This window comes from Rhinolophus sinicus, linkage group LG02 (genome assembly GCF_036562045.2).
Source record: "Rhinolophus sinicus isolate RSC01 linkage group LG02, ASM3656204v1, whole genome shotgun sequence".
In the NCBI taxonomy this organism is placed as follows: domain Eukaryota; kingdom Metazoa; phylum Chordata; class Mammalia; order Chiroptera; family Rhinolophidae; genus Rhinolophus; species Rhinolophus sinicus.
Genome location: NC_133752.1, coordinates 148,662,503 through 148,673,620, shown reverse-complemented (window position 1 = coordinate 148,673,620; position 11,118 = coordinate 148,662,503). Strand labels below are relative to the sequence as shown.

The 11,118-nt window shown below is 49.6% G+C and overlaps 1 protein-coding gene across 1 annotated transcript; it reads left to right on the top strand.

The window, feature by feature from the left end:
• The first annotated feature begins 2,666 nt into the window (after positions 1-2,666).
• Positions 2,667-5,889, top strand: ANKRD33 (ankyrin repeat domain 33). Its single transcript, XM_074325665.1, is given in 6 exon segments — positions 2,667-3,556; positions 3,559-3,651; positions 3,829-3,969; positions 5,035-5,295; positions 5,298-5,483; positions 5,486-5,889. Coding segments are annotated over 6 exon segments (981 nt in total). The 5' UTR covers positions 2,667-3,531; the 3' UTR covers positions 5,761-5,889.
• Positions 5,890-11,118: the final 5,229 nt, after the last annotated feature.

The following is an 11,118-nucleotide window of genomic DNA, read 5'->3' as shown; positions in this document are numbered from 1 at the left end:
TACAGGTCCTGAGGATGAGGACAAGACCCTGTCTGTGGAAACCATTATTTAGCCTGACATAACAATGTCAGTTCGTTTCACAAAGTTTGACATCATGGAACTTAAAAATAATTAAATGGACAGATTTAGCAGCAGATTAGATCAACTGAAGAGAGAATTAGTGAATGATTAGTAATTTCAATGATGTTCACCACAGGTAAAGCTAACAGAAAGGTGTAGAGTATAGTTGCTCCATCTAAAATCCATCTGACAATGGATTTATGATCTAGAATATTAAGAGGAATTCCTGAAAAATCAATAAAAACAAAACAGGAAAACTCAATAGAACATTGGACCGAGGCTATGAACAGGCGATTCACAGGAGGAGAGACAAGAATGGTTATCAGGTATGTGGAGAGATGCCCGCCTTGTGGATAACCATAAAAATCCAATGTAAAATAGCAGTACCACTTTATAGTTCTATACCATCAGACTGACAAAAATTAGAAGGCTGAATAATTACAAGTGTTGACAAGGATGCTGGGAGAATTTATGCATTGCTGGTGGGTACAGTGCAAAATAGAGAGCAATCTGACAGTACCTGGTCAATAACACGTATGTGCTGTATGACCCAGCTGTCTCAGCGATGCGCTCTCACAGGCCCACAGCTGGATATGCACAGAGATGTTCACTGCAGCATTATTTGCAGCATTATTTGCTGCAGTGGCAGGAAGCTGGATGGAGGTAACCCAAGTATCCAACACTGGAAGGTAGATAAGTAAAATGTGATGGATGCACACTATGAAATTCTATGTAGCAGGAAGAACAGGGAAGAAAGAAAGAAGTAAAAAGGCACACCCCTCATCTTTTATCAAGACAGCAAAGTTTTTCTAGGAGCCCCACTGATCAGACTGCTGCTTGCATTTCATTGACCAAAATTATGTTACAGGGTCACACTTAATTAAACGGTGACTAAAAAGAAGGGGGATTATAGATAGGGATTGCATAGATAATCAGCAATGTCTAACACATAATCTAGTAGATGTCTTCCAAGTGCTGAACAGAATTCCATACAGTGCATTCACTACACTTGACTGTAATGGCTTGAGGTACAGCCGCCATCTTGTGACCGTACAGAAAAGTCAAGAGCGTCCCAGAGAAGGCCCTGACGTCATCATGTTACGTCAACACCAGCAGCTTATTATCCCTGAACTTTTTCTCTTGTGTGAAGAATAAACCTCTATTTGTGTAAGTCACTTGTGTCAGTTAGGGTTCAACTGCAGACCACAGAAATAAATCTGGCTAGTTTAAACATAAAGGGATGGAGAGGCAGGCTCCAGGTTCAGGAACAACTGCCAGCTTAGAGACGTACATGACCTCTGCCTGTGGGCAGGAAAACAACAGTTACCACTACAGGAAGCTGATGAATCAGGAAGCTGCTCACCAGAGCCCCACTATATCTGTTGTGATCTGTGACGGCAAAACGGATGTCCCATGTTATTTATCTCTGTTCCAAATTTATGTCTTGCACAAGAACAGAGCCTAAATCATAAATTCCTAGCTCAAGGCAATCTGGGAAGGGTTGTTTCAGCTTTCCCACTCAGCAGTTCAGAAGAAACACTGAAAGGAGTTTTGGAATAACGCGGAGCGGCCAGTCTATGGCAGCCATCACACCACTGAGGGCAACTTTGGGTAACATAACCAAAAGTACTCCTAACTGATACACCGCACAGAAAACAACAATAGGTCTCAAAAACATAGCACTGAGTGAAAAAAAAGTAACACAGTTCTAAGGTGTCAGTTAAAACATACACAAATAAATACTACCTTTTTCAATGAAATGTACATTACCAAGCATAAAAGACATTAAATAAAGCAAAATAAAGCAAGAGCGAGATCTTGTACAGTCTGATGCTGAGGGTGGTATAAACAGAGTAATATGATTGACTCACTTTTCTACATCTTTGGTCCAAAACCAATCTATTAAATTTAATACTAATATTAATTTAAAGAATAATTTAATATAATAATTTATTATTAAATTAACACATAATTGCAAATAACTTAATTTGAATAATTAATGTATTTTAATATTAATACTATTTAAATATTTCATATTTCATTTACCACACCAATACTAGTCCATTAAACTTAATATATCATAATTTCTGTACTCCCAATTATGCAATTCTTTATGTTTTAATTTCCCCAGAAACTCAAAAAATAGATTCAGGTAACCCCTGAACACCACCCCCCAACACACACACACACAGCCCCTATTTAGTGAGATGTCCTCACTGGCACCCTGTCGCATCACCATGACCTCACCAAGTCCTGCTCTGCCAAAGGGGAAGGGACTTCAGGCTTTCTAGGCTGGGTTCGGAGACTTCATGGCCCTTCCATCTTCAAAGGGTCTGTTTCTGGTGCAGCTAGTGTCCCCTGAAGGTGGAAGGTGAGCGCTTTGGAGGAGAGGAGTCTCTTATTCCCAGAGCCACCTCTGAGGGCGAGGAGTCACCGTGACTCAGGCCCCACACACTCCAGACAGGACCTTGGGACAGGTCTTTGTCAGCTGGAGAGAAGAGCACCTGCCCTCCCGGCCCCATCCTTACTAACCCAGCTTGATCCAGCTCAGAGATGGAGTGTTTGCAGCAGCTCTTTCCTTAAGTCTAGCCATCTGTCACCTGCGTTCCTTCCTGGGGAGAGACAGTCCACCTCCAGTGCTCCTGAGACCTGGTGAATGTGTTCCCAGGAGTCTGGGGAATACTGTGGGCCCCAGGAATAACTGCCTCCTAGGGAGCCTCCAAACCCCAGGTAAGGTCCCATGGGAAAGAGAAGACCATCCCCCTTGAATTTTACTGGGCTCCTCAGTTACAGTGAACCACTTCTTCCTTTTGGGGCTACTGCCACTTGCCCTCCCTGCCTTCACTTGTCCTCCCTCAAAGGTAGATGGGGCTGGACACTGCAGTGGAAAAAGGTTCTCTCCTGGGCAAAGATCAGGTTATTTGCAGAAGCTAGGACCCTCCCCGTGACTCAGGGAGACTCTGCTTCCCTACATTCTGTATTATAGATGTCAACTGCATGAGGAGGGGGGACTCACCTTCTTGCCCCCAGGCTTGAAGAGAAGAGCTGCCACTGCAGACAGGGAGGGCTGGACATGTGTGAGGCACTGTCCTGCCCCAGCAATGAGACTCCTGCCCCAGGCTACAGGCTGGGGGCCCTGTACTGGGCTTGTGTCCGCAATGACTCTGCCCAGCTCCAAGCCATGCTGGATCATGGGGTCTCCCCAGAGGAGGCCACCCAGGTGGATGGCAATGGGAGGGTGAGCTACCTGGGGTGCTTCCTAGGGCCGCTGAGGCAGGTCTGTGTCCCCACCACCCGCACTCATCGTGAGAGTTTCAGGCCCCACACCTACTGGCTGGGTCCTCAGAAGGAAGGTAGTGGGTGAGAGTGGGTCTTCACAGGGGCTGAGACATCTCTGGGACAGACGTATGTTTAGAGGAGCTTCTGGAGGAGAGTACATGCGCTGAGCTGCCCCTCCCCCAGACAGCCCTCATGGTCGCCTGCTACCATGGCTTCAGGAGGTTGTGGCCCTGCTCAGCTGCTGTCCTTTCCTGGATGTGAACCAGCAGGATAAAGAAGGGGACACGGCCCTCATGCTGGCTGCCCAAGCAGGTGTGAGGCTGCTGACCCCACCCTCTCCCAATCCCCTCCCACCCAGCTGGGCCACAACCCCACACTTTCTGCATGATGTTCTCCCACCCCAGACTCCACTGAGTTGGGTGGAGGGTGGGTTTGGGGCTTCATCACTCCTTTCAAGGGGAGCTGAGATCTGCCTTTGGTGCTCTGCAGGCCATGTGCCTCTGGTGAGTCTCCTGCTCAGCTACTACGCGGGCCTGGACCTGGAGCGCCGGGACCCGCGGGGGCTAACGGTGCTGATGAAGGCTGCCATGCGGGACCATTCTGAATGCGTGGCTGCCCTCCTCATGGCAGGTGCATAGGGCCTGGACCGGGATTCATGGCATCCAGTCCCTCCCCCAACAGACACTAAGTCAGATGTCACAGTTGCAGAGAGGAGAGAGGTGGAAATGGGGGATCAATCTAGGATGACTCCCTGGAGGAGGGGAGTGTGCTTGGGCTTCTCACAATCAACAAAGTCCTCTATTTACATTGCTAATGGTGGTTCCAGACAAGAAAATTTGGGAGGATAACCTAGACCAGCTGGAGAACCTACACTAAAGAAGGCTGCTATCTGGAAGCTGACTTTCACATTCTCATCCTGGCTCTGCCACTAGCTGAGTGACCCTGGGCAGGTGGCTTCCCTCTCTGGGCCTCAACAAGTATAATGAGGGTGTTGGACTTCTGTGGGATGACTTCCAGTTCTGACAAGCCAGGGGTCCAGGATCACAGTGATGTGTAGTTGAGATGTGTGTGGAGTTGTTCTGGGGTGAAGTCCACTGCCTGTGCACTCGCAGGCCCTCGTTATTCCCTGAGGTGGGGCTGTTCTCTGTTGGTCACTTTGGGGGACACCACCCTCCAGCTTTTCCTTATCCATCAGATTGGGTTTGGGGTGAGAAGGGAGGGAGTTCTGCACCCCCACCTTTGTCTCAGAGTGACTAGTACTCCCTCCACCCAGGATTAGAGGGGTGTGGTTGTGAAGAGACGGAATGGGAACCAGTAGGACCTCCCGCATCCACCTGCCCCAAAGGGTGCAGCTTGGGCCTCCCCTTTCTTGTGGGGCAACCTGCACACCACCCCTCTGGTCAGTTCCTTGGTTCAGGGGGTTCCCATTCTGCTCCAGGTTTGGAAACGCCCCAGTTTCTCTGAAGTCTTTTCCCCTCTCTGTGCTTAGGTTTCTTCCCCCATCTCAAATGGGAGGTTGGGATCCAGGGCTGGTCCTGTCCCTGTGCTGTAACCACTAAGGGCTGCAATGGGACGGGACCCTGTTTTTGAATTTAACCCACAGAAATCCTACTGCTAAAGAATCTGCTGAAGAATTTGCCCTTCGGCAAATCGCCAATCCCTGTCCCACCCCCATCACCTCTGTGCCTGCTCCAGGTGCTGACCTGACCGCAGTGGATCCTGTTCGGGGCCAGACGGCCCTGGAGTGGGCAGTGCTGACCAACAGCTTCAACACTGTGCAAAGGATCCGGCAGCTGCTGCGGCGGCCCCAGGTACAGCAGCTCAGCCAGCGTTACCAACCGGCGTGGCCAGCCTTGCCCGGGCTCGTGGCCCAGGCCCAGGCCCAGGCCCAGGCTTCCCCGTCTCTCCTAGAGAGACTACAGGCCGCCTTGAGCCTCCCCTCTGCCCACTCTCCTCAGGAGGGGGTGTCCTGGACCACCTTGTGACCATCACGACCAGCCTGGCCAGTCCCTTCCTCACCACTGCCTGCCACACCCTGTGCCCTGACTGCCCACCTGCACTGGGCACCCAAAGCAAGTCTGTGCCAGAGCTGCTAGGCACTGCTCCTCCCCCGCCTCCAGTACCCCAGCCACGCCCCAGATCTTCCCTGGCCCCCGGGTCCTCATCCATTACCAGAGTCCTCAGGATGTGCTGAGCATGTGCCCTCAGTGGCTACAGCCCAGGGACAGTACCAGTCCCCAAGTCCCCAAGGTGCTCCTCTGCAAGGCACCCTCACCTCCCAGCCAGTGCAAGCCAGAGCCCGGGCCTGCAGAGCGTCGCCGTCTGACCCTTCCTGTCTGCAGATACCAGGAGCTCAGAATGCAGAGGAGGAGGCAGGAGGAGGAAGCCAGGTGGGCACAGAGCCAGGGGAAGATGGACTAGGCCAGGCTGGGATCAGGGACTCAGGCCCCTCCCATAGGCTCCTCTGCCCTGTAGAACCCCTTCTGCCTTTCCATCCACCTGTCAACCTATGTATGAGGTTATTCATGCAGCATTGTTTGCAACAGTGGAAGAGTGGAAACAACTTAAGTGTCCATCAATAGGGGACTAGCTAAATTATGGGTGTAATTATTGTACACCCATATGATATATTCTATACAGTGGTAAACAGGATAAGGGAGCTCTTTATGTTCTGATATAAAACTATCTTCAAGATGTATTAAGTGAAAATAAGCAAGGGGTGGAGCGGTGTGTATGGCATGTTACTATTTGTCGAAGTAAAATTTACACAAAGGTGAACTTGACTAGTACAAATATAGAGTGAGTACCAAGATTTATTTAACTACTTAATGAGTGAACCAGCAGGATGGAGCAAAGGAGGAAATGAAAACCATTATTGACAGTCAGTGGAAAAAAGAATGCTGGAGTAAGATTGCAAAGTTGGTACAGAAAGTTAAGTCCTGCCTGGTAATAAAACCATAACTGTTTTTTCCCTCTACCAGACAAAAATAATTTGCTATTTATCAATCTACAGGTTAACCTATTAACTTTACAGAGTGGGCCCCAATCAATAGTAAATAGTATGTCAAACAAAGTGATTTCCCCGAGATGACCCATAGGTGGGGTTATTAGCCACCAAAATATCTCTGAAAGGGCACTTCGTAATTTTTGTGTGTCTTATTTACCAGTTTTGGATATTTTTTCTTCACACGTTTGTTGCATAAATATATTTGCTTCTATATTTGTAATAGTAAAACCAACCACTTATAAGGTGCTTACTGTGTACATTAATACATTTAACACTCCCAATAATCCTATAAGAAGTTTATTTTTGAGGACAGCTCCAGAGAAGGTAAGGAATTGCCCAGGGTCACACAGCTAGAAACTGGCAGAGATCAAGCTTGAGAGCCAGCCATCTAGTTGTGGAGGCCAGACTGTTAATACTAACCCCTCCTGCCTCATTGGAACCTCCCTGGAAAGACCCATGGCGGGATTTCTCCAGAAGACTGAACAGGTGATCAGCGGGAGACTTTTCAATGACCATCTTTTTGAAAAATTTTGACTTTAAACAAACACAAACAAACTATTATTTAGAACAGATTTCGATTGATAGAAAAGTTGTGAAAATAGTACAGAGAGCTCCCATATACCCAACATCCAGTTTCCTCTGTTACTAGCATTAGTATAATTAATGAACCAATATTAATACATTATTATCAATAAAGTCCATACTATTCAGATTTTCTTAGTTTTTGCTTAGTGTTCTTTTTCTGTCCAGAATTCTATCCAGGACGCCACATTACACTTAGTCGCCGTGTCTCTGTAGATTCCTCTTGACTATGACAGTTACTCAGACTTTTCTTGTTTCTGATGACCTTGACAGTTCTGAGAAGTGCTGGTCAAGTATTTTGTAGAATGTCCCTCAATTGGGATTTTTCTGATGTTTTTCTCATGATTAGACTGGGGTTAGGGGTTTTCAGGAGAAAGACCACAGCGGTAACGTGCTGTCCTCATGACGTCATATCAAGGGTACATACTGTGAATATGACTTATCCTGGTGGAATCAACCTTGATCCCTGACTGAAGTTGTGTTTGTCAGGTTTCTCCGCTGTCAAGTAACCTGTTCCCCTCCTTTCTATACTGTGCTCTTTGGAAGGAAGTAATTGCATGAAGCCCACAGTAAAGGAACGGTGAGTTATGCTCCATCTCCTTGGAGTGGACTGTCTGCATAAATTATCAGGAATTCTTCTGTACAGAATGTTTTAACATTTTAATCATATATTAACAAACTTTAAAAATTAAAAAATAAATCTGCTCTTTGAATAGGGGGAAACACGTGCACACACACACACACACACTGAAGTGAAAACAACTATTAGGGATAGATAGTGTGTGGTTTCTTCCACACGGTTCTGAAGGCAACTATGGTGAACTGGAATGGGTTCAAGGCTAACGTTGCCATTTCTCACCTGTGTGATTCCCTAATAAGGCATTTAAGTTTCTCTTGCCTCCATTCTCTCATCTGTTAAATGGGGGGAAATGGGACTATTGAAACAGTCCATTAGATAATTGGATAAAAAGGCTCTGTAAACTGCAAAGTGTCTCCCAAGCGCTGAGGTTGGAGAACTGAGTTTGACTGAGCCCCTTCACGGCCTCCACGGTGGAGCTACAGTTCTCGTCTCCTCATCCACGGCTGAAATCAAAGCAAACAAAGCCAGCGCTGATATTGGGCATTGCAAACAGGGAATGAAACTACATCTACAGGCTTGGAACAGTTTTGGGGTCACACACTTTGTCCTAGGAGTTGGCCTGTCACCTTGGGCAAGTTGTTTCACCTTTCTGAGCCTCGAGGCTCTCCTATGTAGCATGGAGGTAATAACATGGCACCATAGGGCTGCTGTGAAAATTAACTGAGATCATGCAGCTCTCTGCAATGGGCCTGGCCTGGTTAAAATCATTATCCTATTTAATCCTCACAACTTTCCTATTTTATAGTTGAGGAAACTGAGGCTATGAAGGTGAAGCGACTTGCTTAAGGCCACCACCTGGTCAGTGGCTAAGTGGCCCTTGGAGTTCAAGTCTGTAGGACTCTGGAGCTGGTGTCCTTTCCCTTGCAGCCCATGCCCTCTGCCCGCAGCCCGGGTTCCCCGATTCTCTGAGCCTCTCCCTCCTACTTCCAACAAGCTTGAGTTTCCAGGGGAGCAGGGGTGACCAGTGTCTTCAGGGCCAAAGTACTAGCCTTCTGTGGCTCTCTACCTCCCACCTGGCATGGGTTGGGCCATGGCCGGGAGGCTGTCCCAGCAGTAACACCTGGACCCCAGGTCGGACATTTTCCAGCAAAGGGAGCCTCTCCACCTTGGAGAACACCCACCCCTCCATCTCCAGCCATGTCCAGGGCAGCTAGAGTCCTAGGCCTGAAGTTCCGCCATTCTTCTGAGGCCCAGCCATCTCTCTCTAATCCTTTAACAGCTCTGGATGGCCTTGCCATCTACCAGAGAAGAAAGAGACCTATGTGGGCTGCTCTGCCTGTTTGCCCAAACACAGCCTCTCCTAACAGCTCAGCCCTTCCGCACCCCCAGCCCAGCTCCTGAGGCTTCCTAACTGAGTCCAGGGCCACAGAGGCCAAGGAACCCAGGACAAGGCCCCTGGCTGTGCAGAACACAGGACACAGTGAGGCTGCCCTGCTCCAGACCACAGACCTGGGTTTGAATCCTGGTCCTGCCTCTTCTCTTCTCTGCCACCAGAGACCTCTCCCAGCCTCCGTCTCCTCACTTGTAACATCAAATGCTGAGGATATGTAATCAGTACTTGCCAGGGTTGTTGTACGGCCTAAACACTGAGAGGTATGCAAGGCATTGAGCACCGCCTGGCTCCGCGCCCAGTAAACAGCAGCTTTTGTTACTGTGCTGAGCAGCAGGTTGAGGAAATGCCAAGGGAACAGCTCTGCGGAGGAGGCCAGCAGACGTGTCCTTGGAACCTCATGGCCTCCCCTGTGACTCTAGGATACTCTTCTGGCGGCACCTGAAACGAAAATATACACTTTTATGCCAGACAGCCTTCTCAGATGAGCTCCTGCACGGCTCTGCGCCCCAACCTCGGCCTACTCCTGGCCCACGCCCCATCGCCAGGGCTGGCCATCCTGCTCGCTGTGCGTGCATGTGTCTGCTCCCCACCCTGGAGTCAGGGGCCTCCTCCAGAAAAGCCAGCAGGGTTGGCTGTCGTGACACACACTGGGATGTCAGCCAGGCTTGTGGGGAGCCTGGGAACCCTCCCCTCACTCCTGTGTGGGCAGAAACCAATCTGTCTCCTTAACCCCTGGCTCAGTATCTGGCCCCTACAGGCTCAATAAATGTGTACAGATAAGAACTGAGTTCAGGCTCCACCGAGGACTGGGGGGCCTTAAAGAGGGGCCTTTATCATCTCTGTTCTCCTCTCAGGGGCGGTCTTGGTTCCATGAGTGGCAGTGTCCCCAGTGACTCCAGGCCTTGCCCCAGGAAACTCCTGTTGGGTCAAGAGAAGGCAAGGGAGCGCATACCGGTACACGTAGGGAGGACGGAAAGACAGGTCAGGGCTCATTGGTTTGTGTTCCTTTTCCCCAAACAGGGGCATCTAGACAGGAGCCCTTCCCCTCTCACAGTCACACACATGTTTGAGAACATCCATGCATGGTCCACCACACGAACCCCCAGGCCCACCACGCCCCTACACTTTTCCCTCCCTCCTTCCAGGCCATGGTCGGCCTGATCTCTCGGGACGTTTCTCCTGTCAGATTTCGGCTGACTATAGAGAAACACATCTGACATGGTTATGCAGCAATTTAGACCTGTTCACCTCTTTCATTTTCTTCAGAGGGACCACGGCTCTTCGTGGTTAAGGAAGACACCAGATCTGAAGGGAGGGCTTGAGGATAAGGCGTGGGGTTGGATGGACTCGGAAACTCTGACCACAGTCACACAGGCAATGTCACATGGAGACACATAGTCAGCCCACAGGGACCCTCAGGCTCAAAGGCACAGAAGTACACACAGGCCCATTGGGCCGCGAACTCCTAGTCACATTCAGAGGGGCCACACACACAAGCGCACATAAACTATCATGCAGGTACACAAACAGATAGACTCACTACAAAGGAAAAATAAAGAACCCACCCCTCACTCCCGGGAGCTCCTGGTCCATCTCCTCCTATCCTCCCTGCTCTCCAACGCTTTGCATTTTCCCGCCCAACCAGCTCCATGCATTGCCTGTTGACTTCAGTTGAAGTGTCAGAGTCTGTCCAACAGGAGTTAGGGGGGTTGAGGGAGGCCAAGCCTTGCCCTGAGTCTTCCCTTTAGACCTACGTATCTTTCTTTACTGTGAGAAGTCATGGTCCTTATGAGGGAAAAGAGAGAGGTGAGCAGGTCGAAACCTAAATCCTGCTGTGTGGCTATTTATTCCAGACCTGCCTTGGATAACCTCCTGACCCATTTCCTACATCCATCCAGTGATCTGCCTTGGGGGAATAAGGAGCAGAGACCTGTGGATGAGGGGGTCCTGGAGATAAGAGCTTGCTGAAGGCCCGCAGTACCAGGCTCTCTGGTGCTGGGAAGCGCAGAGCCTGGGCATGGATGCTGGAGGGGTTGGAAGGGGGCAGGATCTATGGCATTTCCCCTCCAGCTGGAAACAAAGGCAGGTTCCTGTGTCCAACTCTAGCAATCCGGTCCCACCCACCCGAGTAGCTGGAGCTGAAGGAAATCCCGCTGGCCTCTGGTCTCGCCCAGCCATTCAGCCCCTCTGTCAAACAATCTCTCTCCCAGCCAGGGC